Below are 27888 nucleotides of genomic sequence, written 5' to 3' on the forward strand. Positions count from 1 at the left end.
TAAGCACAGTGAAACCTTCATCAGCCGAGGCTGCGATCCATTTTCAGTGTTTTTGTGTCATCAGGAATAAAACTGAAACGCATGTGAACTGATTTTCAGGCTAAAATGTGTTCAGCTTGTGTGTGTGTGTGTGTGTGTGTGTGAATTGTGAAAAGCCTTCACACATTTGTTAGAAGCATTGTTTTACTTTTTTACAACGTGACTGCAAAGCATTAATTAAATGTTCCAGATAAATATGACAGTGATTGTGCACACACACACACACACACACACACACACATAGCCAGAGATCACAGACGGCACGGATAAAACAGTTTGCACGCAACGTATGTGGGATCGCCGGCCTCGGCTCTACACACGTGCAAGCGGGGCCCCTACGAAAAGAGTTGCGGTTGTGATCGAATATGACAAAGTCTGCGCCGGACGGACAGCGGCAGAAGGTGCACGGTCAGCAGTGTGTTCATGTAACACTTCGCCGGCTTTATTTCCCTTCTTGAAACACACGCGGGGGTCACGCCGACAGGTCGGCAGCGAGATAACCATCGGCCGGCGCCGGGAGCCCTTTGTTTGCCGGGAGACGAAATCAAGTCTCTTTGGAGCGCAGATGAAAAGCGTCTCCCACCACGTCTCCGCGTCACGCCCTTTGTGTTTTCCTGATTGGACTCACTCAGGTAGGCCGTGATATCGGGCATCGGTGGAAAGACACAGAAAAAGGCCTCCATCATTTCGGCCTTTGTTTTGGGGAAACTAATGACTATCCCTTGCCGGGCTGAAGAAAAGCTATATGGGCCGGCGACATCGAAAACAGGAAATCTGGAACAATAAGGAGTGCGGTGGAGTTGGAGTTGTCTGAGGCGGTGAGGAAGTGGAGAGCAAACATCAGATCAGCCCCGCGGCTTCAGTCCAGCCGTTCACTCTGGCTGGGGCACAACTTCGAACAGAACCGCGGCGGAAAGTGGTCAAGTGAGGAGCCCGGAATCGGCGGTTCCCCCCGGGCGGACCGAGCCCCGGCCCGGGACTGGAACGGCTCAACCGAGGGAGGGACCCACAAAACTCTTGCGTTTGCTGCTGTGGGTGAAGACCACTAGAACCTGAGGGGGACGCGGTGTGCAGATCTCCAACTCACGCAGGAGAAGGAGGGGGCGGATCTTCAGCACCATAAGCCACTCTTCCGGGCCAAAATGTGCAGTAAAACAATATTAGTATTCGCATCGTCCTTAAAGGGACATCTGCACGATCGTCTGTGAAACATCAGTTTTCAGTTTGGAGACGGGGACGCAGCAGAGGTGGGACCAGGGAGGTCTGCAGCGCCAGCAGACCTCCGCTGTCTGGTGACGCTCTTCCTTCCTCTCCCGGCCAGAGGAAAGGAGTCCGGAGCGGCCCGAGGTTGTCCCGGAGCGGGCCGCGGTTCTCCCGGATCGGACCGAGGTTGTTCTCCGCCGCCACGGACCGAGGTTGCCCCCTCCCACGCCGCGGACCGAGGCTGCCCCCGCCCCCGCCCCCACGCCGCGGACCGTGGGCCCCCGCGGGGAGCCCCGGGTGATGCGTAAAGGCGCGCCGGGCTCGCCGTGACGCTGCGTCACCGCGCTGGATGAACCTCCTCCTCCACCGGACCGACGAGACCTCCGGGGACTTCTCCGTTTCCCCGATGCGGATTCGGGACAGCATGCGGGTGCTCTGGGTGTGCGTGGTTTGCTTCGTGGATTTTTCAGGTAAGGACTCACTTCGTCCCGGACACGCAACAACTTCCCCGTGCCGAGGAACACCCCAGACGCGGATCCACCTTCAAACACTTGTCCCCTGTCTATGAGCGTGATGGAGACCCCCTAAAAGTGTTTCACAGGAGTCTGTGTGAGGTGTTGATCCTTCTGCTGAGGTTCGCCATGTCAGTGCAGCGGCTCCTGCGAGCTCATCCACGCTTCCTGCCATTGTTCTGTGGATCTGGGGCTCAAATACCAGCGAAGAGGAGGAACGCCGGACATTATTGACTTTTAGATGTGTGACCAAACAGCTCAAACACTCCTCGCAGGGGTTTGAACTGCATCCACACCACCCCTGCCTCTGTGTGTGTGTGTGTGTGTGTGTGTGTGTGTGTCCATTCTGTAAGGTCGAGCTCTCTTTCTTCAGCTACTTTGTCTGATCCGTCCGGGGTTAATAGAAAAGTGAACCATCTGATCTTAAGCAGTGTGTGTGTGTGTGCGCGTGTGGCCTGAGCCTCATAAAGTAAGCAGTGAAGATTTATATACACTGCAGGCCAATGCCATGTATAGTGGTGGCAGGCAGTTGTATTAAGCTTGAGTTCCTTAAATGGAATTTCATCGATTGGTAAATATAGTGAAGTTAGTTAGTTAAGGTGGAATTACTCAATATTCAAAGTGGAGGGCATCTTTTAAGGAACTGCAAATTGTGGCCCCTGTTATTATTCAGCAGAACATAAACAACTGCTAGCTCACACACACACACACACGCACACGCACGCACACGCACGCACACGCACGCACGCACACGCACGCACACACACGCACACACACGCAGAGGATGGAGCAGCAGCAGCAGTGTGAAGGCACTTACCTTCTCATGAGCGCTTCCTGTCTTGCAGAAGCCGTGATGGACCTGACCATGATCTCCACGGCGGAGGTCACCCCGGTCAGCCAGTTCACCATCTCGTGCATCAACGGCGAGCGCGGCGCCGCCCACGTGGAGCTCGACATCAAAAGGGACAACGAGATCCTCAGGTTCCCCAGGACGCCCACCTTCAAGGTGGTGAAGACCAGGAGCAACGAGGTGCTGGCCAACGAGTTCAAGGAACTGGACAACATCGGGATCTTCTACTGCAGATCCTCTCAGCAGTCGCCGCTACCGCAGACGGTCACGATGATCAACAACTTTGTCAAAGGTGACCCCTCCTCCTCGGGTTTTGACCCCCGGCCGCTTTCCCCAACCTGAATCTTTGCATCCGATCCGCAGCAAACTTTGTCCCGACTCACCTGACGGTGACGGCCAACAAAGGGGAGACGGTCCACCTCAGCATGCGGCTCCTGATGTCCGAGAAGAGGGACGTGACCTGGAAGTACAACGGTAAGAGGGCTCTGTCGGGCCGGGCGGACATTTTCCATAAACGACGTGCGGATAACCAGTGGATAACGGCAGAAGGGAGCGAGTCGTGTCATCACATACCTCTCGTCCCTCACGCAGGAAATTACTTCTACATGACTCACTGGAACGACATGATCAACCACACCGCCGTGCTCACCATCGAGGACGCCACCGTGGCTAACAACGGCATCTACAGCGCCAGCTACATGGGGGACAGCCCCCTCCAGGGCGCCTGGATGAGGCTCATCGTCCGAGGTAGCCACCCGGGGGTCTTATTTCCTCCTCGCTTTATGAAAGATTGCGTGCTGTATTTCCGCCTTAAGGTTAATTTAATCAAAAAGCAACACGGATATAAGCGCGCTGAAGTCCCTCTGCACCTCCTGTATGCGGTACGGACCGACGACGCCAGCTTTTCTTCAATAACCCACCGCTTGGTGTGGGGTTCCCCTTTAGCTGCTCGGGAGAAAATGAATTCTCTTTTAATAATGCCTCAGAAATGTGGGCGGCAAATTCTAGAACGTGGACGCCCTGAGGGTTGATCGCTGTGAAACTCAGCTGCGCTTTTGAAAAAAAAATCTAATTCAGCTCACAGATTGAAATCTGAACTGTCTACAGGACACCGACGAGTACCGTTTGAGTATAAAACCGCCTCGTTCTTTAAACGCGACACCTTAGCATGTTGGTACGCCGTAAAAAAACCTGTCGTCCGTGAAAACGTGACGCATCATTAGTTATGTTTCAATGGTGACCTTTGACCTTGCCGTCCCAACGCTCACAGCCGTTTTGTGTGCAGACTGTCCAGGGAAGAGATGGGGTCCGTTCTGTGACCAGGAGTGTCCCGAGTGTCTGAACGGCGGGATGTGCCAGGAAGCGGACGGGGACTGCGTCTGCCCCCCCGGCTTCATGGGGACGCACTGTGAGACGGGTTCGTGCTCCACACGCCACGACCGCATGCGGCAGGAAAAAAACGCACGTGTGGGCATTCGTCGGATTCGTCGCCTCGTTCTGCCTCGGGACGAACCTTTCAATTTGTCGCGCTTTTCACCTCGTCGTTTTTTTTACCGCGGCGACAAGATCGCCAATTAATTAAACAGCTGTAGCTTGAAGCTAGTTCCAAAAAGCCCAGATGTTTACGACTCAAATAACTTGAGCGGCAACGGCGCTTTTCCTCTGCAGCTCCAGAGCAACAACCTGTCACAGAAGTCTCCGGCAAACAAGGTCGCGTGGATGTTTGAGAGGAAGCAGCCGGCTTGTGCACGCCAACATATACCGCCGGGTTCAAACTCCCACCGGTCGTCCGTCTGAATCACTGGCGACATTATACATCATACATTGTTGTCATAAGTAGAGCAGCACGGCTTACTTCATATCCCGAATGTTTCGGCGCTTTAACGAACTCCAACGGGAACTAAAAGGCTCCAGGATTCGTTTTTCTGCTCGGCCAGTTCCTCAAGATACTAAAAGTGAAATGTGATTATGATTTTCTTGTTTCCTATTTTGAACCTTGGAAATTGGCCAGTTGATAAAATCATTACAATGTGCTTTTTGGTCTAATGACGCAACATTCTGCAATAGAGCGAATAAATAATGACCAGCCGGAGGCTTTTAAAAACAAAACAATCATATTTCTTACATCGAAATAAATATAATGCTTTGTTCATCTCAAAATGTAAAGGCTTACATGGTTTATGTTTAAAAGCGGGTAAGCAACTGGCACGTGGCGTTAAAATTCGGTGATATTCAGCACCACGGACAGCAAATGGAAGTTCATCCACCCGCAAAGACGATCAAGGCGGTTTTCAAAGGGGAAAAGATTTTCCAAACCCGGTCACGCAAGCGATGTGGTTCTCATTAAAACTAGGAGCCGCGCGATTCGGGAACATCGTCACGCTTTCATCGCGGTCGGAGAGGCTTCTCCTCGTCTTGGTTTGAAATCGCGGCCTCACAAAGAAGGCGACGTCGCGCATTCGCAATGAACCGTAGCGCGCCGGATGACGTCATTCCGAACACAAATAACTAAAACCTGGGCAAACACGGCCGTTCGGGATCAGCGCCGGCGTCGGCCCGGTCACGCTCACCTTCGGGTTGTTTTACATGGCAGGTTGGGGCCCGAAACAAAAAAAATCTCCAAAGAATTTAAACAAACACCTTTGTAAATTTGTCTTTCTCTGATGGTCCCGCAGCCTGCAGTGAAGGAATGTTTGGAAGAAACTGCCAGGAGTCCTGCGGCTCGGAGACGAACTGCAAGGGCCTCCGTTTCTGCCTACCAGATCCCTACGGCTGCTCCTGCGCCAGCGGTTGGTTTGGGAGATACTGCGAGGAGGGTGAGTCCGGTCGGACGGCGGAAAAAAAGTCACGGAAACGTCCCGTGACGCTTCGGAGGATGGGTTTCCTTTCTCGGGATGGATCGTATGAACATAAACCGTGAAAATGGATGAACTTTCCAGCGTAGGAGGGGAGGAGAGAGGGCACGAAGGGTTGAAAGTTATCCTGTTCACGGAGTAAATGACAAAACAAAAGTCACGAGAAAATGCGGAGGGTTTTAAAAACACGGATCGAGATTCCACGGCAAGTTCCGGAGGATAACACGGAAACCGAAAGCGGTGAAAACAAACACGGATTTCTTCGGACCGCCACATTAAGCCTTTTGAAACGAGTCGTATCGTATCCGGGCGGAACCTGAGAATGCGTCACGGTACGAGGTCCATCTCCCGTTACAGCCTGCGGCGAGAACACGTACGGTCCGGACTGCGGGCTGAGCTGCAACTGTCAGAACGGAGGCGTCTGCGACCGCTTCAGCGGCTGCCAGTGTCCGACAGGGTGGAGAGGCCAGAGCTGCGATAAACCCGGTAGGTGCCGAAACGGTCACGCCGATCCGCGGCTCACTTTGGATGCATTTGATTTGTGACTTCTTCATCACCCGGATGCACGTTTATACTTGTATCTCCTGGGTACGAAGCACCGAGCGACATCCCAGAACCACTCCGTGACCCACTTTTCGCGAACGTTCTCATTTTTTTTTACAATTCATTAATGCCTCATTAAACCCCCGGTTCATTGCACTTATTAAAACAATCCCAGTTAACAAGCGGCTTAAAGGTCTTCCTGCCCAGGACTTTGCTATGAAACATTTCGCCACTTCTTTATCAATAACAGCTGAAACGAATCCACGTCTCGATACAAAAGTAGACGTTATTACGTGCATTTTCACATTCTACCGGGCGAATGGCAAACACTTAGGACGAAGGACGTACAGGTTCCCACGACCCGACACTTCAAATATCCGGATCTGTCCGGAGACAGATTGTTATGTTTCCCTCCCGCCGTTGTTTATCAGCCCCGTGTCTCACCTATTCCCCGCACCAGACCGGGCTCCCCAGATATTGGACTTGGAAAGACACTTGGAGTGGAATCTCAACTCGAGTCCCAAGATCTCCTGTTCCGCCACAGGCAACCCCCTGCCCAACCACAACAGCATCGAGTTACGCAAGACGGACGGCACCGTGCTCAAGGTAGGAAGGACGACGGCCGCGTTGAGCCGGCCAAACGAATCCAGCGGAAATAATCGCCGGGCGACGCGAATGTTTTGCTTTTTCCCGACCCGCCGTGCATCCGTTCAATTTACTGTAAAATGAAAATAAAGACGCGTTGGTTAGTGTCAAGAGTCGCAATAAGTCGGTCCCTTAAACTGGGACGCCGCTCGGAACTCAAACGGAAGAACTCGGACCTCCACGAATACGGCCTCCTGCTTCTTTGACCGTTGAAGAGATGATGGCGGCGTGAGTCAGAGGAAGTCCGCCAAACAATGCCGGCGCCAGATAAGGCCGCATCACTCGGCACCGCAGAAGTTACCGACTTTCTTCACAATAGAATAATGGAATAGAACAGACTAAAAGCGGCGACGCTTTCCACGGGCAAACATTTCTTGGATTTTTCCAAGACCGAATCTTGGCAGCAGAGTAAAAAGTGACAAAGCTTCTGTCTTTTGTGTGTTTCTCATTCAGCCCTTGCGCACCATTATTGACGCACGCAAAAGCACGGCCCTGTTTCAGATCCCCCGCCTAAATGCTCAGCACGAAGGCTTGTGGGAGTGCAGAGTTTCCACCAACGGAGGCCAGGATTCCTGCAAATTCAACCTCACCATTAAAGGTATGTGAGAGGAATGAATATATACATATATATATTCTGTGTATGGCGCCACGGAAGTATAAGGTGACCCTTTTTATACGCTTTGGATGAAATTACTTTGAAGATTTGGTCTCTACCAGTGAAACGCTCCCAGTCGATTAGATACGATGCAGCATGCAAGGCATACGTGAGGTTTCAAGGGCTCCCGTATTTTCACGACCATTAGGCGCACAGCACAAAAAGGCGCAGTCTCAGTTATGTGTGGCATTACAGTATTTAACAACCACAAAAGGCGCACCTGATTAATGGGCGCGGGTTTTATATACAATCCACACTTCCCCCTTTTATGTTTTCATGGTGTCCTCTTCTATGTCTGCCATACAACATCACACACACACAAGCATACAAGTTTGCATACCTAAAAATAGAGTGGGAGCAAAACTCAGTTTGATATTCACATTTTTTTTTCACTGCTTATCGTCATCAAACCCATCAAAGTCCTCATCCTCTGTTTCTGATTTGAACAGCTGCGCTAAATCTCCAAACATGCCAGGTTCACTTTCTTCACTGTCAGAGTCACTTTCCGTGCCGCGCGGCTCCTCGGAAATTATGCCGGCTTTTGCGAAAGCTCAAACAACAGTGCCGGCAGACCCGTTAGCCCGAGCGTCTATAATCCATTCGCAAATTGTGGCGTAAATCGCCTTCCACTCTTAGCAAAAGCGTGGTCTCCAAGAAGACTTTTTGTACCCCGTTGTGCGTATCGTTACCGTGCTGGTCCCCTTCTTCTGCACAGTATGACTCACCGGGATGTCGAAAGTGAGCGGCACCTCGTCCATATTAGTGACGTGGCTGGCCTGGATGTGTTTGTCGCCGATGTTTTCAGGGTTGTTAAAACAACGATGTTCTGCATAACGCACATACCCGTTCTTTTATATAAAACCACACTTCCCCCTTTAACGTTCTGATGGTGTTCTCTACTACGTCCGCCTTACAACAACACACACAGGGCGCACTGTACTATAAGGCGCGCTGCACATTTTGAAGAAAATCTAAGACTTCTATGTGCGCCTTATAGTCGTGTAAATACGGTAATCAACACACACCTGAGCTAAAGCATCTTCTCAAAACTTGAAAAGAAGAACGTTGCTTAAAAGAATAGATTTCTGCATGGTTGTCCTTGCTTGGTTTTAGTTTCCTGTTTTATGACTAAACCTGACAGATTTACATCTTGTTCAAGACTCTTAATGACAGCAGGGCGTCAAAACCTTAGATCGAAATTAAAAAGGTCAGATTTGCAGTAGCACGTACACCGATTCGCCTTTTTATGGGGAGAGATGCCGGAAGGTCATCTCTCAGCGGCGTTGAGAGCACACATGGAATAGAGGTCAAGGCATTAATTCAAATCCACTATCAAGTTGGATGCAATCAGGACAAAGTAGTGTATTTCAAGTAATAGTGCGCTCGCTAATGGGCAGCCAGCTAATTCATTCTCCCCAGCATGTCCACGTGGGCAAAAAGTTGATTTGGTTTCGAAGTACTCCGGATTACTCGGACAGTCTCATTTCATCTTTTGACACATCGGTCAGTTGATCGAATGACGGTCCCATGACAACAGCAGGGTAATCACTGGCTTTCAGCAGCTCACTTCTAATGATATCAGAGTTAGTATCCCAACGTCTATTGAGTTGTTGGTTTACTCAAAGCCTTTGTTTTTGCTATATCATCCCAGTTTACAGCGCTGTTGTTGGTTGACCTTGTTTGATGGACATTCAAGTAGTCGCTGACAGCAGTTATAAATCCATATCTTGAGGATCCACTGAGGATTGTAGCTTTGTGTTCTGATAAATGCAACAGTATTCTTTAATGTTTAGACCAAAGGTTTTTTTTTTTTTTTTTTTTTTTTTTACACGTCTTTGACTCAGGCTACGCCAAAGCTTGTCACATCACTGGTCCTCAAACTGCCGTCTGTAGTTCCAGACGTGTATACTTGTTTTGTGGCTTTCTAATCACAATAGTCATACATATGAATTCCCTAATCCCTAAATCTTGATTCCAGAACGTGCTGAATTGTAAAGGTCTACATTTTGAGTTGCGGAGAATCACATTTGTTTCACGATAAAACTTGAAGATATCCACCGCCTGTGGAAATTAACTTTCTAAGTCTGAAACTTTATAAAGTCTACTAAAGGCAGAAACCATACAAGGAACAGCCATGTGGTTTGACTCTGGCCCATAATAAGGAATGTGTTTGAAATAAGTAAAGGAAAACAATGTAACACGAGAACAATAAGGTTCATGCTTTGTCACAATAAATATGGCAAAACAAAACATGACGGAATGTGCCAAGGTGGGCAGAGACAGCAAACGCGAACCCAAATCAATTCGAAAATATCAATCGTAAACGCACCAAAGTATTTCCTTTCACAGAGATTCGCCAAAATCCTCCCTTAACTTAGTACATTTAACAACGCATCTCCAAACGCAGTTAAATCCAAAGGAACGACTTTTTCAAATGACAATAGTAAAATGTGGCCATAGCATGCTAACATTAGCCCGAGGCGCTAACGATTCTTCAGCGACAGGTCAAAGCTTCGGTGCTTAAATTAAACTAGTCCCAAAAATATCAACACATAGTTGTGTTTTTCTTTTCGGGGGGGGGGGGGGGGGGGGGGCCCTTGTTATGTAATATTATACCAGATATGAGAGTACTGACATACAATTTAAGACAAAATGTGGCAGGTAGTGGCTCAGTCCGGCCACAAAAGCCGGAGGTAACCTCCCTCCCTCCAGAGCGCTCGAATCAACAGCCCCACCTAGTGTCCAAAACGCCTCAGAAGCCCTGATCTTGTTTGGATGATGGACTGGGAATGTCTGAACCTACAACCAAACAAACATTTACGCTGCTGCTGACAGGCGTCAGCCAAATAGATTTTGCACACTACCTCATTGCCTCCATCTTTAGTTACCACTCTCATCCATGCATGTATTTAGATTTGAGCTGCTGTGACAACGAATTTCCCCTGTAAAGTGCTATCTTATCACTTGCTTGACATCCCTTACTACCCACCTGGCATTTCTATATTTCTATTACCATTCCCCGCGTTCCCTTTTATTTCTTTTGAGGTTTTGTCTTTATGTGTATCTATATCCTTAATTTGCATATTGTTTCTAATATTTTTGTGACCAAAGTTTTTTTTTTACCCGGTAATGCTGCTGTGACAATTGAATTTCCACATCATGGATCAATAAAGTCTATCGTATTTGATCTCATCTTGGGAAAAGGTATACACACAGCCAGGCATTATATTTCTGTACCGTGTTGAAATGAACATGTTGCTTTACTGTGAAATTTAAGATGCCAGGAAAAAATTGCAAATTATCTAGAACTAGAGTAGAGTTGCAGATAATTTGCAGTTGTTTACCTGTCACGAGGAGCTGGGGCAAACTCGAGCAGGGAACCACACTTCAGAGCAGGGATGGGTTGAAAGTGCTTTTATTGCGTTGAAATGGCAGGACGGGTTGCAGGCAGGACTGCAGAGGCTGGGTCTCACCGGGACGGGTTGCAGGCGGGACTGCAGAGGCTGGGTCTCACCGGGACGGGTTGCAGGCGGGACGGGTTGCAGGCGAGACTGCAGAGGCTGGGTCTCACCGGGACGGGTTGCAGGCGGGACGGGTTGCAGGCGGGACGGGTTGCAGGCGGGACGGGTTGCAGGCGGGGTCTCACCAGGACGGGTTGCAGGCGGGACGGGTTGCAGGCGGGACGGGATGCAGGCGGGACTGCAGAGGCTGGGTCTCACCGGGGCGGGTTGCAGGCGGGACGGGTTGCAGGCGGGACTGCAGAGGCTGGGTCTCACCAGGACGGGTTGCAGGCGGGACTGCAGAGGCTGGGTTGCAGGCGGGACGGGTTGCAGGCGGGACGGGATGCAGGCGGGACTGCAGAGGCTGGGTCTCACCAGGACGGGTTGCAGGCGGGACTGCAGAGGCTGGGTCTCACCGGGGCGGGTTGCAGGCGGGACGGGTTGCAGGCGGGACTGCAGAGGCTGGGTCTCACCGGGACGGGTTGCAGGCGGGACGGCAGAGGCTGGGTCTCACCGGGACGGGTTGCAGGCGGGACGGCAGAGGCTGGGTCTCACCGGGACGGGTTGCAGGCGGGACGGGTTGCAGGCGGGACGGGATGCAGGCGGGACTGCAGAGGCTGGGTCTCACCAGGACGGGTTGCAGGCGGGACGGGTTGCAGGCGGGACTGCAGAGGCTGGGTCTCACTGGGACGGGTTGCAGGCGGGACGGGATGCAGGCGGGACGGGATGCAGGCGGGACGGCAGAGGCTGGGTCTCACCGGGACGGGTTGCAGGCGGGACTGCAGAGGCTGGGTCTCACCGGGACGGGTTGCAGGCGGGACTGCAGAGGCTGGGTCTCACCGGGACGGGTTGCAGGCGGGACTGCAGAGGCTGGGTCTCACCGGGACGGGTTGCAGGCGGGACTGCAGAGGCTGGGTCTCACCGGGACGGGTTGCAGGCGGGACTGCAGAGGCTGGGTCTCACCGGGACGGGTTGCAGGCGGGACTGCAGAGGCTGGGTCTCACCGGGACGGGTTGCAGGCAGGACTGCAGAGGCTGGGTCTCACCGGGACGGGTTGCAGATGGGACGGGTTGCAGGCGGGACTGCAGAGGCTGGGTCTCACCGGGACGGGTTGCAGGCGGGACGGGTTGCAGGCGGGACTGCAGAGGCTGGGTCTCACCGGGACGGGTTGCAGGCGGGACGGGTTGCAGGCGGGACTGCAGAGGCTGGGTCTCACCGGGGCGGGTTGCAGGCGGGACTGCAGAGGCTGGGTCTCACCGGGACGGGTTGCAGATGGGACGGGTTGCAGGCGGGACTGCAGAGGCTGGGTCTCACCGGGACGGGTTGCAGGCGGGACTGCAGAGGCTGGGTCTCACCGGGACGGGTTGCAGGCGGGACGGGTTGCAGGCGGGACTGCAGAGGCTGGGTCTCACCGGGACGGGTTGCAGGCGGGACGGGTTGCAGGCGGGACTGCAGAGGCTGGGTCTCACCGGGACGGGTTGCAGGCGGGACGGGTTGCAGGCGGGACGGGTTGCAGGCGGGACGGGTTGCAGGCGGGACGGGTTGCAGGCGGGACTGCAGAGGCTGGGTCTCACCGGGACGGCTTGCAGACGGGACGGGTTGCAGGCGGGACTGCAGAGGCTGGGTCTCACCGGGACGGCTTGCAGACGGGACGGGTTGCAGGCGGGACTGCAGAGGCTGGGTCTCACCGGGACGGGTTGCAGGCGGGACGGGTTGCAGGCGGGACTGCAGAGGCTGGGTCTCACCGGGACGGGTTGCAGGCGGGACGGGTTGCAGGCAGGACTGCAGAGGCTGGGTCTCACCGGGGCGGGTTGCAGGCGGGACGGGTTGCAGGCGGGACTGCAGAGGCTGGGTCTCACCGGGACGGGTTGCAGATGGGACGGGTTGCAGGCGGGACTGCAGAGGCTGGGTCTCACCGGGACGGGTTGCAGGCGGGACGGGTTGCAGGCGGGACTGCAGAGGCTGGGTCTCACCGGGACGGGTTGCAGGCGGGACGGGTTGCAGGCGGGACTGCAGAGGCTGGGTCTCACCGGGACGGGTTGCAGATGGGACGGGTTGCAGGCGGGACTGCAGAGGCTGGGTCTCACCGGGACGGGTTGCAGGCGGGACTGCAGAGGCTGGGTCTCACCGGGACGGGTTGCAGGCGGGACGGGTTGCAGGCGGGACTGCAGAGGCTGGGTCTCACCGGGACGGGTTGCAGGCGGGACGGGTTGCAGGCGGGACTGCAGAGGCTGGGTCTCACCGGGACGGGTTGCAGGCGGGACGGGTTGCAGGCGGGACGGGTTGCAGGCGGGACTGCAGAGGCTGGGTCTCACCGGGACGGCTTGCAGACGGGACGGGTTGCAGGCGGGACTGCAGAGGCTGGGTCTCACCGGGACGGGTTGCAGACGGGACGGGTTGCAGGCGGGACTGCAGAGGCTGGGTCTCACCGGGACGGGTTGCAGGCGGGACGGGTTGCAGGCGGGACTGCAGAGGCTGGGTCTCACCGGGACGGGTTGCAGGCGGGACGGGTTGCAGGCGGGACGGGTTGCAGGCGGGACTGCAGAGGCTGGGTCTCACCGGGACGGCTTGCAGACGGGACGGGTTGCAGGCGGGACTGCAGAGGCTGGGTCTCACCAGGACGGGTTGCAGACAGGACGGGTTGCAGGCGGGACTGCAGAGGCTGGGTCTCGGCGGGACGGGTTGCAGGCGGGACGGGTTGCAGGCGGGACGGGTTGCAGGCGGGACGGGTTGCAGGCGGGACTGCAGAGGCTGGGTCTCACTGGGACGGGTTGCAGGCGGGACGGGTTGCAGGCGGGACTGCAGAGGCTGGGTCTCACCAGGACGGGTTGCAGACAGGACGGGTTGCAGGCGGGACTGCAGAGGCTGGGTCTCACCGGTACGGGTTGCAGGCGGGACGGGTTGCAGGCGGGACGGGTTGCAGGCGGGACGGGTTGCAGGCGGGACTGCAGAGGCTGGGTCTCACTGGGACGGGTTGCAGGCGGGACGGGTTGCAGGCGGGACGGGTTGCAGGCGGGACTGCAGAGGCTGGGTCTCACCAGGACGGGTTGCAGACAGGACGGGTTGCAGGCGGGACTGCAGAGGCTGGGTCTCACCGGGACGGCTTGCAGACGGGACGGGTTGCAGGCGGGACCGCAGAGGCTGGGTCTCACCAGGACGGGTTGCAGACAGGACGGGTTGCAGGCGGGACTGCAGAGGCTGGGTCTCACCGGGACGGGTTGCAGACAGGACGGGTTGCAGGCGGGACTGCAGAGGCTGGGTCTCACCGGGACGGGTTGCAGGCGGGACGGGTTGCAGGCGGGACTGCAGAGGCTGGGTCTCACCAGGACGGGTTGCAGACGGGACGGGCCCCAGGCAGGGTGGCAGACTGGACGGGTTGCAGACGGGGTCAGAGGTTACACCAGCCGACTGGTTCCGGTCGTAACGAGGGAGGGGACAGAGGTCACACCTGGGGTCCGGACGTGGCGGGGCGCTGCGAGCCACAATCCCCCGGTGTCAGGCAGAGCGTGCCGCTGCCCTTTATAGGGATCTCGATTAGCGGCATCTGCTGCAGCTGGCGCCGATTACAATTGGGATCAGGTGTGAACCCTGACGTTACCATTGTTGCGGGAAATTTGATTTAATAGATGACATTTTTTGTAAGGCAAACTCCCTTTTTCATTGCTTAACTATGACATATACTCTTACCAGCTTGTCAAAACAATGCTGTTTACTGCTTTTTATAAAGAAATACAATTGATATTATACAGAATTGAGTTCAGTCTTTTGGCCCGGCCCTCCACAATATTGTCAGTTTCTCATGTGGCCCCTTGGAAAAAGTAATTGCCCACCCCTGCACTTGACATTTCATATATATGGCATTTTCCCCATTATTTATGGCGATGATGTCTGCAATATTCCCGCCATAGGTACCCTAATGTTTGTATTTCGTGTCGGCTCCTTGTAAGTTTATCAGGTGAACATCTCCATTGGACCGTGATGTTTTTAGCGTGAATCTGGAGCTACAAGTCATTCTGACGCGGTGCTATTGGTGTGTTTTTCCAGACCGCGGAAAAACATCCGATGTTTAGTCTCTGATTTTGTCAGATAGTACAAAACCCGTTGTGGAGATTGTACCCTTGCCCCTTTTCCAGAACCCCCGGTGCCCACGAGTGCTCCGCGACTGCTAGAGAAGAGGAGCAAGCAGCTCCTCGTGATACCAGTGGACAGTTTCAAAGGAGACGGACCCATCATCTCGACCAGGCTCATCTACACGCCGGCGGATAACGCAGGTTCTTCATCATCCATTATCGGTAGGTACGAGGAAGGAGCGGCGCTCGTACTTGCGATAGCTTGTCACTGTTCCACTGCGGCCGGATAACAGCCGAGGTTAAGATTTATGATTCGCAGGGAGCGATGCACTGTTTGTCAAATTCAAATTCATCATCCGACTAATGTGGAAAATGTGAATGTGGGAAAACGTGACAGAATCATATTAACAACTGAAGCCCGGCCTGATCCAGGCAATCGGCAACAGTTTCCACGGCGAGGCTGAGGAATTAGTTCTTAGAGTTCTGCCTTCCTTCAGTCAACAGCGAGAAGGTGCCCATCACCCTGATGAACCTGGAGCCCTCCACGCGCTACCTGGTCCGGGCTCAGCTGATCCGCCCCGGGGAAGGAGGCGAGGGGGCCATGGGTCCGGAGATCATCATGGAAACCGACTGTCCCGGTAAGATCTGAGCTGTCGAATTGATGGGAACACACACACACACACACACACGCACACAGTGACAGAAATGCAAATTAACCGTTGCTTTATTTTAATAGTACTCTTCTGCGAGGTCAAATAATCAGACGCCCCGGGGAAGTTGAATATCTGAGACTGCCTCTTTGTTCAAAGAAGATCGCATGTTGCGTTAAATCTGAATTGGCGAAGAATCCTTTTTTTGTCATCGCATCGCTAAAAATCACAAAAGCGTTAGATAAAAACAAACAGTCTTCATCGCTCATTGGTCGTGCTGCAGAATGAGGAGGCATTTCATATTTGTAGGGAATGGAAAAGCTCCCAGATGTGGAGGTCCAGCGGTGCATAGTTCAACGAGGTTTGGCTCTTCGGCGGCGCCTGTCCTGGCCCGCAAGTGTTTAAAGCGCTTCGAACAAGCGGCCGTTGATATTTTGCAGAAGCGGAACGTGTTTTTTTGCGCGATCTCGAGAGAAAGAGTGGCCTTTCAGACCGGAGGCTGGAAGGCCTGCAGTGAGATCAGTTTCCACAGCACTTTGATGAGAAGGGCTCAAGATGCAGTCACAATAATAATAATAATAATGATAATAACAAGAGTAAAAGATGCTAATAATACTCACAATAACGGCATCAATAATAACAATACTATTGAATCTTTAAAATATTACTATTATTAAGCTCATTATATGAATAATATTGATGCTTATTATTATTATCTTCTGCCCATCCTGCAATCATCATGGGCATCATTGGATCAGAGTAGCTCTGCTGTTTTAATGTCAGAGCTTAATAACAGAGCTGAAACCAGTGAATACAGTCCAGAAACGTAGAAAAGCACGGCCTGTGGCATAAAACGCGCCCCAGATGAGACATATTCATGCTTTGCTTTTGCCAGGCGGTCTTTGGGTTGCGGGAGGCAAAGCGGGGCGCCTTCTGGAAGCTCATGTTAGCGGAAGAAAATGATAGCAAAGTTGAGGTCTGCTACTTCGCGACCGTATCCTTGACGAAAGCGGGTGGGATATTCCGAATGACAGCGGAAAGGTTAGTTTGAGTATGAGATCCCTGAGGATCTGTGTTCTCTGTCGCCGCAGAGCCCACAGTTCAACCCGTGATTGACATCAGCTCGGTGGACGGCCGCAATGTCACCGTGCGCTGGCGGCTGCCCGGCAACCACGCGATTAACCCGGCCGCCGCGAGCGGCTTCTTAGTGCAGCTCTTCGGGCCGCCGCCGTCCAATGAGAAACTGCGGGAGGACGACACTCTGCTTAATGTGCTCTCCACCAAGTTCCACAACTTGGAGTATCAACAAGACTACACGGTGGTGGTGCACCTCGTCAACTGCGGCAGCAAGGGGCCTCCCTCCAAGCCCTACCACTTCCGCATCAACAGCCAGGGTAACTACAACTTCCGGCTAGGTTAGAAGACGGATCTGAACCGTCGTACCGCATTCACACGTGTATCGTGAAGGCACAGACGGATCTAAATACCCTGAACGATGTGACGGGAAAACTCACTCAACAGTTCGGGATGCGTGACGATGCTAACGTTTGTCCGTTGCGCGCTTTGTCAGCGGAAGCCTTGTGCTCTTCCATGCCAAACTTCAGACGTCTCGCTTTCCAACATCGGGATTTTATCGAGCGCAGCAGAGGAATTCAAATGAAAAAAAACGTTTAAAAAGCTTCAGCCCTTGTTTTTGTCACCCGGCGCCAGACAACCTGAGAACGTTCACGCCGTTGGCCTATCATACGGTAAAGGAGTGTCAGACGAAGATGAAATCTTTGCGGACTCGGGGATCCTCTCCCCAGCCCGAGGGGGAGTTTAGTTCACCCCGCGGTCTCGAGATGAGAGGAACACGGGCTCGGGTTCAACGCCGGGTCTCCCAGACGCTTCCGAAAGGAATGCAGCTTCGCTCTCAAACACTGACAAGAGCTTTGCACAAAGAGGCGGCTTAGATAACTCTTTGCCCGCAAGCTAATTGTTATTATCGTAGCGGAGGTCAACACCGCTAGCACCGCATGAAGCATTTGGAAATATCGGCAAAACAAAAATAAAGAAGCCTCTCTTCCCCCCGCGCAAACAGACGGGTCTTCGGAGTCAATAGCATCTCGCCGCAGGCTGCGGGGAAGACGTGCTCCTTCGTGACGAGCCGTCAGACGCGCAGAGGCCCGCCGCCTCTGCCGCGGTTCTAACGGTAGAAATGCCTTCTGCGCCTCAGGCCCCTCGTCCCCACGTGACGTCCAGGCCCTGCCGCTGTCCGTCTCGGCCGTCCAGGTTAAATGGCAGCCTCCGGTGGACCCCAACGGCGGCATCGTGAAGTACGTCATCGAATACCAGCCCGTGGGCCAGGGGAGCCCCCACCCCTGGGTGGACACCGACGATGGCAACAAGACCACCAAGGACGTGGTGGCGCTCAACGGCAGCACCCTCTACCAGTTCAGGGTGAGGGCGTTCTCCAAAGTGCCGGGGGAGTGGAGCAAGTTTGTCCAGGCGATGACGCAGGGTGACGGTAAGTCGGGCTCGCCGTGGACAACCGGGAGAAGGAAGTGTTTCTCAGATGATGTTTTGGTCCCAAAGGCGTCTGCCGTTTCCTCGTCCCCGTCAAGCTAAAGAAAAAAAATCTCAGTTTTCTGCAGCCAGATGACATTTGACACCATCTTAACCCTCGCCACGTTCTCTCTGTTGCTCTCCACCTCCACAAAGGTCCTCAGAGTTTGGCTCCGACCACCCAGGGTGTGGCCGGGAGGCCCTCCGGGGAGAGCTACCAGCTACTCGTGGCGGTGGTGGGCTCCGTCACGGTCACCTGTGTGACCATCCTTCTGGCCCTGCTCGCGCTGTTCTTCATCCGCAAGACGTTGCTCAACCGCCGGCGCACCTTCACCTACCAGTCGGGATCGGTAAGGACGCGAAACGTCTGTTGAAAGAAATAAGGCGGCGGATTTGCTAAACGTCGCATCATCCGTGTGTCCAACAGGGTGAGGAGACCATTCTGCAGTTTAACTCGGGAACCCTGACGCTGACCAGGAGGCCCAAGCCCACCCCGGAGCCCCTCACCTATCCCATCTTGGAATGGGAGGACATCAAGTTTGAGGACGTCATCGGAGAGGGCAACTTTGGCCAGGTGCGTACGTACGACGGCGTGAGAAGCTCCTTGTGGCCCGGCTACTGAATTGCAAGGCGAGGCCAGGCTAACATACGCCTCCACATCCAGGTCATCAAAGCCATGATCAAAAAGGACGGGAACAAGATGAGCGCTGCCATAAAGATGCTGAAAGGTCAGTCCCACAGAGCCACACAGTGTCGTCCTGCCGTTTGGAAGGTGCCTTAACAACGCCATGCGTCCCCGCAGAGTTTGCGTCCGAGAACGACCACAGGGACTTTGCCGGGGAGCTGGAAGTGCTGTGCAAACTGGGCCAGCATCCCAACATCATCAACCTGATCGGCGCCTGCGAGAACAGAGGTGAGCCGGCGACACCTAGTGGGAGACATTGAAACGATCCATTCCGGCGTCGGCAGATTTGTTTGACCACGTGTCTGAGTTTTACGCCGTTAGCATGTGAGTGGATGCAAGTGGAGTGCACCAGGAGGACGGTGGGATAGTGTCAAAATGAGAATCAAATAGAATATCTGTCGTAGAAGCTGAAACAAGAGAAAAGAATCCGCAAATGCCAAACCAACAAATGTCAGACAAATGTCAGAATGAAATCCTAGGAAAGCGAAGGAGACACAAGGGTGAGACAGAGACTGCGGTTTAAAGCAAACAAAGAGAGCAAACCAAGGAAAGGTGAGAATGATTCTGGAGCCTATTCCTGCTGTGATTGGGCGACGGAGATCCATCCCAGCCTTCAGTGTCTGTGCGAGGTCTCCCCCCCGGATGCCATCATGGCAACAAAGATAGGCCAAATCTCAAGTATGGATGTGTCCCGAATCATCTCCAACCATCCTGCATCCCACCGTGTTGGAAAACGTTGGAGTAGCTGGTTTCTGGTTCCCATCACGTCTCCCGACAAGCAGGTGAAAGCTCTCCTTACAAACACCCTCATCATTAGAGATCCTCCGGCGACATCCGGGCGGACGCGACGGAGGATCTCCAACCCAAACAGCCTCCGCTCTCCGGGAGCTCTCATTACGCGGAACGTCCGGATTCCTCGTGCGCGATGGAAGATTGAGAACATGTGAGCGTGGAGGTCCAGCGAGGCCACCGCATTAGAGGAGACGATTACAAAACCAAATGAGCCCTGAAATAGAAACATGAAATGAATGCGGCGTGGAGCCGGGAGGTTCGGGTTTTAAGTAGCACTTGACCCTCAGAACCTTCACTCCGAGATGTTTACATCTGGTGTTTGAGAGAGGAGAGGCTCTCCTACTACGAGGCCTGCACCTTCTCATTTTCATTCGGATGGAAGAAAGCGAAGCGAGTGGTCATTTGCCTCCTCGATGACAGAAGGTCCCTGCTTGGAGGCCTTCCAGCACGGAGTCTCCATGTTCTCTAGGGTTCTCCGGGTTCCTCCCGCGGTCCAAACACATGCAGGAGCTTCACTGGAGACCCTGCGTCGTCCAGAATGAGAGTGTTAACATGGTCTCGCAGCGGCGGGCGGGCCGGTCCTCTCGTCCAATCACAGAGGGGGTCATTCCAGGTAATAGGACCTCCGGGCTGTTCCAGAATGAGGTTTCTTGGTTTCTTGTGTAGGCAGAGATCTGTTCTGGTTTCATCTCCAGCGTCGGTTTTCTGGAGAAATATTGTTGCGGGGAGCTCCGGCCAGGAGTTGCCCTGCTCCTCGTTCCCTCTGCACATGCCGTGCGATGTTTTGTTGGCTCCCTCCGTCGACTCGGCGAGACGGAGCTCGTCCGAGAAGCGCACATGTGCCTCCTGACCTCCAGGAACTCCCTCTGGAAGTCGTCATCTTCTCCGAGCATCTGGTGCAGCTCGTCGAGGTCTGGAGTATCTCCAGCGTGAGATAGTCCAGGCCTGCGGCTGCGCTCCGCCCCCGGGGGCCACGGGCAGGAGCCGGAGGGAGAAGATGAGGACTCCGGCGATGACGTTCGTCAGCAACGGGGGTTCTCGGGACCTCCTCCGACTTGATGGCCTCCTCCTTCCCGCTCTCTCCAGGTTACCTGTACATAGCCATCGAATACGCCCCTTACGGGAACCTTCTCGACTTCTTGAGGAAGAGCCGTGTTCTGGAGACGGACCCGGCCTTCGCCAAGGAGCACGGCACCGCCTCCACGCTCACCTCCCAGCAGCTGCTGCAGTTCGCCATGGACGTGGCCACGGGCATGCACTACCTCAGCGACAAACAGGTGGGACGCCAGATGTTCTGGTTACGGAGGTGTTGTAGATAAGGCTGGACGTGATACGCCGTTCATACAATGGGGTGGAGAAGTGAGGGAGGAACACGTCAGGGGCGATGAAAGAGTGTCAGCCAGAGGGACAGCCGAGGAGGAGATGGAGGTGAAGAGCAGAGGAGAAGACGGGAGGGAGCGCAGATGAAGATGTGGAGGGTCAGGATGGAGAGGGGGTCAGGAAGAAGTTTATCAGAGGGAGGTAAAGTCACAGTGGGAAGGTTTGGACATGGACAGAGGAGGGACGGAGAAGATCTCGGTGCAAGGAGACTGAAGTTGGAGGGTCTGGGCAGGAGGTCTGCAGGAAGACCAGAGAGGAGGTTCATGGATAGAGGGAGAAGGACAAGAGCTAAGTGGTTGTGAGAGGAGAAGGTTAGATGGAGGTGATGCAGATGTTCCTCTGCGTGGAGCCTCCAGATGTCTCCAGATGTCTAACCTCCCGTTCGCTCCTGTCAGTTCATCCACAGAGACTTGGCCGCCAGGAACGTTCTTGTGGGCGACAACCTCGTGGCGAAGATCGCCGACTTCGGCCTGTCCCGTGGCGAGGAGGTGTACGTGAAGAAGACAATGGTGAGTCCTGGAGTCCAGGCCAGCTAGTCATGGAGGTTCGTAACAAATTGGTGGTCCTCCACGCTTCTAGAACCTCCAGAAGACCAGCAAAGATTCCCCGCTCTGTGTTAGCTATGTTACTCCAGAAAATACCTCCACTGTTGTTCCTGTACATCTCATTCACACCAACCTCAACGTTCCCCCGGAGCACTAGTTACAGCTTCTCTCCAAAAGCAACAGCCAGATGTTTTCTGTCATAATATTCTGTGTAGATTATAAATAATCTCCCATCCATAATGGATGGAATTCTTCCCGAGGCTCCTTTCTGACCATCTGTGGTTCATTTTTGTGGTTCCGCCTCTAGGAGGCAGCATCTGCTAAGACCTACAAACAGGATGGTGTGTTTGTTTGTGTGTGTGTGTGTGTGTGTGTGTGTGTGTGTGTGTGTGTGTGTGTGTGTGTGTGTGTGAGGCCTCTTTCTCTCTCTTGGCGGTCCATTGTGTCCGATGATGACAATCCTGTACCTGCTACTTGTGAGTCTCACTTTAGCGTCCAATCCTTGATCCACGCTGCAGTCAGGGCAGGTGAATCCAGAGGGGGAGATAAAACGCTGGCTTCATGTCTCCTTGTGCGTTTCTTCAACCGTCTAACCGGCCAAGATGTAATTGGCTGTAAGGAACTTTCCGTGGCATCTTTGGTATCCTGATCATACGTCCAACCCAGCGGAGCCGGTGCCTCCATACTGAAGCTGTTGGTCTTGTGGAGTATCTCCGTGTCCCTCCAGGATATACCCAGGATGCATTGTAGGCATCTGATGGGGAAGACCTCGAGCGTCCTTATGTGTCCATGTTTCACAGGTGTAGAGGACTGTTGTTAGGACCACTGCCTGGGAAACAGATGTTTTATTGTGGTGGTTGAGGTTCATGTTGTGAAAGAGCCTGTGTCTCAGTCGCCCAAAAGAAGATGATGCTTGCCTGATCTGGCTTTGCATCTCCCTTTCTACGCTGCAATTGCTGGAGAGGAAGTCGAGGTATTTAAAATATTCTGTAATTGCAAGGGGCTGGTCTGAGATGGTAAAGGTTGATGGGCAAGGTGTTGATTTAGGCCACCTTTTCTAGACCCTTCCCCAAATTGGGTAAGCAGTGTGGCTCTTAAAAAGGACTGCTTAGATGCACAGGGGACTTCTACCATTTCTGGTTGCTATTCAAAGATGGATACCTGCGCAGGGAGATGATTTAGAGTGCCACTATGGGTGCGCATGTGCCGGCAGCACTTCTTCACTGCAGAAGGGCAGAATCCAGAGGCAAGGAGGACTCAAGACAACCGGCATCTTTTAGCAGTTGCAGGGGGCTGCCGGACCTCCAGTTTTCAGGAGCACCTCCTTTCGTCTGCCTCCAGCACGATGCTTTTCTGTCGGGGTGTGCTCCCTTAGTCTTCTGTCCTCCCAGACTCACCCACGAGGCAGTGGGGAAGAGGTTGGTGAGTGCCAGGGCGTATCCACTAGGGTAGGCCTGCGCACTATAACTACGGTACTACAACTCCCAGATCCCTTGCCAAGTTACCATGTGTGCCACGAGGAGGCCTGGCAAGAGTCTTGGTGATATTGCACTAGACATGTCACAACATCCTGTGTTTGGAGAACACACACACACACACACACACACACACACACACACGGGTTCTGACATGGGCTCTCTGCTTGCAGGGCAGGCTTCCCGTCCGCTGGATGGCCATCGAGTCCCTGAACTACAGCGTGTACACCAGCAAGAGTGATGTGTGAGTCATCCACGTATCCAAAGGAGGGGGGGCGGGCACGTGCACACACATGCACACACACACACACACTCTCACTCGCTCCATACATAACCGACAAACTCAAAGTCTTGGTTCTGGACGCAGGCGAAGACGCGGGAGTTACTCGTGCAAACGCCTGCAGAGAAGATTAAAAAGAAAAACATAAGGAGGAAAAAAAACAAAAAAAACGGCTGCCAACGCGAGACGACAAATCATCCTCGCCGCCTCTGGCGGGGCGATAGCGGCGTGCTAGGGGGCTGATAAGGGCAAACAGGAAGCCTCGGGTTGGAGTGAGCAGACAAAGCCGGACCTATTTATACACAGTGGGGAAGCTAACGGAAGCCGTGGGGGGGGCGGGCTTCTGAGAAAGACTGTGAAGGCTGTGGACGCCGCGTGAGGGCGGGAGACCATCGGGCCTATAAAAGGACAATTGCTCAACACGCAACTGTTTTGGATGAGTCCATCCTGTTCATCAGGGAGGATTGAACCACCGCCCTGCATGTTAACACACATTTTGATTCAAAAACAAGGTCTTTCAAAGTCCTCGCTGAATTTCAGCGTCGGGTGTCCCCGGACGTCTCTCCGAGCATGTTAGCGTTAGCGTCTCATCTGGGAGAAGAGTAAGATACGGTGACGTCTGTGAGAAGGCAGGAGACATTTACGGGGATTTGGTGCAGTGGATGGAGGGAACGTGGACGGATTAGGCGTTTGAAGCCGGTTGGGGACGGTTTGATGGTTTAAGAAAGAAGAGCGGCTTCACTCCATCCAAAAATGGAGTTTGGACATACAGGACTATCTCAGAAAATTAGAATATTGTGATAAAGTTCTTTATCTCCTGTAATGCAATTGCAAAAAAAAAAAAAGTCATATATTCTGGATTCATTACAAATCAGCTGAAATATTGCAAGCCTTTTATTATTTTGATATTGCTGATTATTGCTTACATCTTAAGAAAACTCAAAAAATCCTATCTCAAAATATTAGAATATCATGAAAAAGTCATTTTTGTTGCATTACAGAAGATAAAGAACTTTATCACAATATTCTAATTTTCTGAGACAGTCCTATAAGCGTAGCAAAGTCACATTTAGCATAGCATTATAGCACAAAGTGTGTTGCCAGGTAGTTAAGGATAGAGCACCAACTGAAAAACTCCTCCTCATACTTATTTGTTATTTATTATTTATAAAGTCAATTTTTCTTCTTTAAAAACAATACTGGGAAGTTGAATTTGACATACAAGCAGAGTGAGCGAGTGAGCATTCGGCTCTAAGTCAAGGTACGGCTGCACCGTGTGAGGAGATGTTTGTCAAGATGAACCGAAATGAGCACTGAAGAGCAATCTTACCGACAGCTCCGTAGACACCGGGCCACGTTGTTCGACCCGGTTGTGGGAACACAGAAAATCAGCGCTGACACCTCTGTCTGTCCGTCTCTCCAGGTGGTCCTTCGGCATCCTCCTGTGGGAAATCGTGAGCCTGGGTAAGTAAGCCATGCTCGAGCAAACATCTGGGATTGTGTGGTTGGTGCTTTCGTCTAACCAACGCGCTGGCGTCAGGTGGCACGCCGTACTGCGGGATGACGTGCGCCGAGCTCTACGAGAAGCTGCCGCAGGGCTACAGGATGGAGAAGCCCAAGAACTGCGACGACGAAGTGTAAGGGGCCGTTTTTTTTTTCCTCTCGATGCTCTCCCTCCCCCCCAATCGCCGTACTGAGACGCCTCTTCATGTTCAGGTATGAGCTGATGAGACAGTGCTGGAGGGATCGTCCCTACGAGAGGCCACCCTTCTCCCAGATCTCCGTGCAGCTCAACAGGATGCAGGAAGCGCGGAAGGTAACAGCGCCTTCCCACGCGCTCCCCCGCGGCCCCGAGAGCAGGCGACGTGGTCTAGATCAGTGTTTCCCAGCCTTTTTTGAGCCACGGCACATATTTTACATTAGAAAAATCACACGGCACACCATCAAATAAATATGTCAAAAGCATTTTTTAACGAATTAGAATGAAACCGTAGTCTCAATTTACTTTGTGTGAAATCTAATATATCTAAAATCTGTAGATTCGTCAAGTTGCAATGCAAATTTCCCACTGATGTGCAACTTTTCCAGAACACTTTTTTCAATGTCTGAAGACATGTATCCATATGTCTGAAAATGGTATTATTTGAGAGAACTCTGGCTATTTCTTTATCAACACCTGAGCCGAGCATTTCTTCTGCAATGATTTTGCCGGCAGGTCGTATTAATGTTTTGCTACGGTGTGTGGCTGTTTGGATTTAGAGATGAGTTCAGCAACTTTATAGCAAGCTTTCACTGCTTTCTCACTCGTCTTGGTAGTTTTCAACAATGCCGCCCGTTTGTTTACGCAGATACAAGTACTTTTTATTTTAAAAAATGTATCACACAAAGCGTCACTAATCACTCTGATACACAGATGCACAGGTTAATTCACTACCCGTTGCCATCCAATGGGCACGCTGCCCACATAAACATAGGAAGACACATTATTTGCGTTGAATAAATTATTTTCGGACCAATTAGGTGAAAGCGGGCATTTTTCCACAGCACACCTGATGTGCCGCGGCACAGTGGTTGGGAAATGCTGGTCTAGATAATGGACGAACTCCTCTGTGCTCTCCTAAACCGTCCACCTTTCTTCCAGGCGTACGTCAACATGGCGCTCTTTGAGAACTTCACCTACGCCGGGATCGACGCCACGGCGGAGGAGGCCTGACTACCCGCCCCCCCAGACCCTGGCGCGCCACGTCACCTGAAGAGGAAGTCCAGAAGGTCGTCTCCACGTTACTGCCGCCTCCCCGGGGCTCCTGGCCGAGACGGGAGGACCGGGCGCTCCTCCAGAACCACCCGACTATAGATGCGGGACAGTGAAAGGACACTGAGTGGACTCAGGAGGAGGGGATCCAGGCTGGGCCTTCAGGGGGAGGGGGATGGTTCCAGAAGCAACCCCAGAACACTCACAGGACCAAGGGCCTGCCGGGGCTGCACAGGTGCCAAAGGGAGGCGGTCGGCGTGGAGTGGCGTGGCGTGGCGTGGCGCGCTCAAACACCGCAGGGTCTGTGGGGCGCTCAACAAAGACTTTATTTTATCTTTCTGTGAATTTTAGCATAAGAAAAAAGAAAGGACGGGAACGGATGACGTGCTCCTTCTTCTATACTGCCTATCACTGCCATGTCATTGTATCTCCTATTGTATATACACTGCATTTATCAGACCCTATGGATATTTGAATGTACTCTGAGATATTTAGGTCAACGCAGGGCCCTCTGCACGGAATCACCATAGCGATTTCATAGTTACAGCGATATAAATGATGGACGTTCAATTTAATCACAAGAATAATCAATGGAGCAAAGCGAGCTCCGGCTGTCAGGGTCAGCAAACCGGGATTTCCATTGGATTCCGCTCAATTGGAGATGGTTTTTTTGGGGATTCCTCCATCCCTGAGTGGTGACAGGGAGCAGGGAGGCCTCCTGCTATATATATATATCTATTTAGAATATATATATATACTGTATAAAGTTTTACATTAACCGGGACTCAGCGCCATGTATAAACATGCCTTGTTGTCGTGCATTCAATCATTTAATACTAATCTTTTCAAACAATACTCGGGTTCATATATTCATTGGTTCATAGCATGCACTCAGGCTCCCATTGGTTCACCCTGGACCAATCGCAGGGACACATACGGAGACGTCCAACCCTCTCACTTCTTAAGTCACCAAAGGTGAGCGGATATGTCTGCCCCGAGATGTTTGTGTTTACCGACACCAGTGTTCTTTTCTGTTGACGTGCGCGTGAGAGGCTGCTGGGAATGATTGACCTGCGTGCCAGTAGAAATACTTATCTCCCGCGGCTGCCCTGGGCAGATCTGTCAACTGGGCTTCCTTTCTTCACAAACCGACGGCAGCCCCCGGAAACGGCCGTCAAACGTGACCTCGGAGGTTTTCTTCCTGGATGACTTTCACGCATACGAGCAGACGAGAAAAAAAAGAAGAAGTCCCCGAGTGACTGAGCACGATCTCAGATCTGAGCTGACAGAAGGTCTCGTAGACATCCAGACAACATCTACACACAAAGGGATGACTGACCTACATCCTAATTCCTCCACATGCTTGGTCGGAAAAAACATCCAAACACCATATTTAAATGTTAAGTGATGGTTGAAGGCCAACATTTTTGATATCTCAACATAACAATAACAACACTACTGCTACCACCCATAATAACATTAAGGACGATGTGGTTCTGTCGGCTTCATCGGATCCCGATCTCCGGTTTGAAGATCTGCACCTTCACATCCCAGAATGTGGTTCTCAGCCAGATACAACCGGCTCAGGGATGAGGTCATGCCCAAAGAGCCCGACCCAGATGAGCAGAGGGAGGTGGATGGATGGATGACGGTGACGGTAAGAATGACCATGCTAATAATAATCAGAATAAGATGACAAGACCAATAATGATGATGTAAACAACTGCAACAACAATGACAATGCTAATAATAATACTAACAACAATACTTGTAAGACAAATAATACTACCAATACTACTACTGCTCATACTAATGATGATAGAAATGGTTACAGTAATAAAGACAACAATAATAATAATAGGAATGAAAATAATAATCATAACAATACCTGTAATATTACTAATACTACTAAT

At 52.7% G+C, this 27888-nt stretch overlaps 1 protein-coding gene across 2 annotated transcripts; it reads left to right on the top strand.

Moving 5' to 3' along the window:
• The first annotated feature begins 921 nt into the window (after nucleotides 1-921).
• Nucleotides 922-26825, top strand: tie1 (tyrosine kinase with immunoglobulin-like and EGF-like domains 1). Of its 2 annotated transcripts, XM_086161576.1 has the most exons (24): nucleotides 922-1712; nucleotides 2600-2896; nucleotides 2968-3078; nucleotides 3196-3351; nucleotides 3890-4021; nucleotides 5280-5420; nucleotides 5817-5945; nucleotides 6463-6608; nucleotides 7101-7245; nucleotides 14936-15094; nucleotides 15370-15510; nucleotides 16614-16916; nucleotides 17738-18028; nucleotides 18223-18416; nucleotides 18494-18640; nucleotides 18731-18794; nucleotides 18869-18979; nucleotides 20630-20820; nucleotides 21319-21432; nucleotides 23117-23187; nucleotides 24647-24687; nucleotides 24764-24860; nucleotides 24940-25039; nucleotides 25865-26825. In XM_086161576.1, the coding sequence occupies exons 1-24, from the start codon at nucleotides 1592-1594 to the stop codon at nucleotides 25934-25936; spliced, it is 3474 nt and encodes a 1157-aa protein (XP_086017702.1). In that variant the 5' UTR covers nucleotides 922-1591; the 3' UTR covers nucleotides 25937-26825. The 2 variants fall into 2 exon arrangements, with proteins under 2 accessions (XP_086017702.1, XP_086017703.1); XM_086161577.1 differs by lacking the exon at nucleotides 16614-16916.
• Nucleotides 26826-27888: the final 1063 nt, after the last annotated feature.

Source organism: Fistularia commersonii, chromosome 16 (genome assembly GCF_037954325.1).
Source record: "Fistularia commersonii isolate RoL2024-O1a breed Wild chromosome 16, RoL_Fcom_v1.0, whole genome shotgun sequence".
Lineage (NCBI taxonomy): Eukaryota > Metazoa > Chordata > Actinopteri > Syngnathiformes > Fistulariidae > Fistularia > Fistularia commersonii.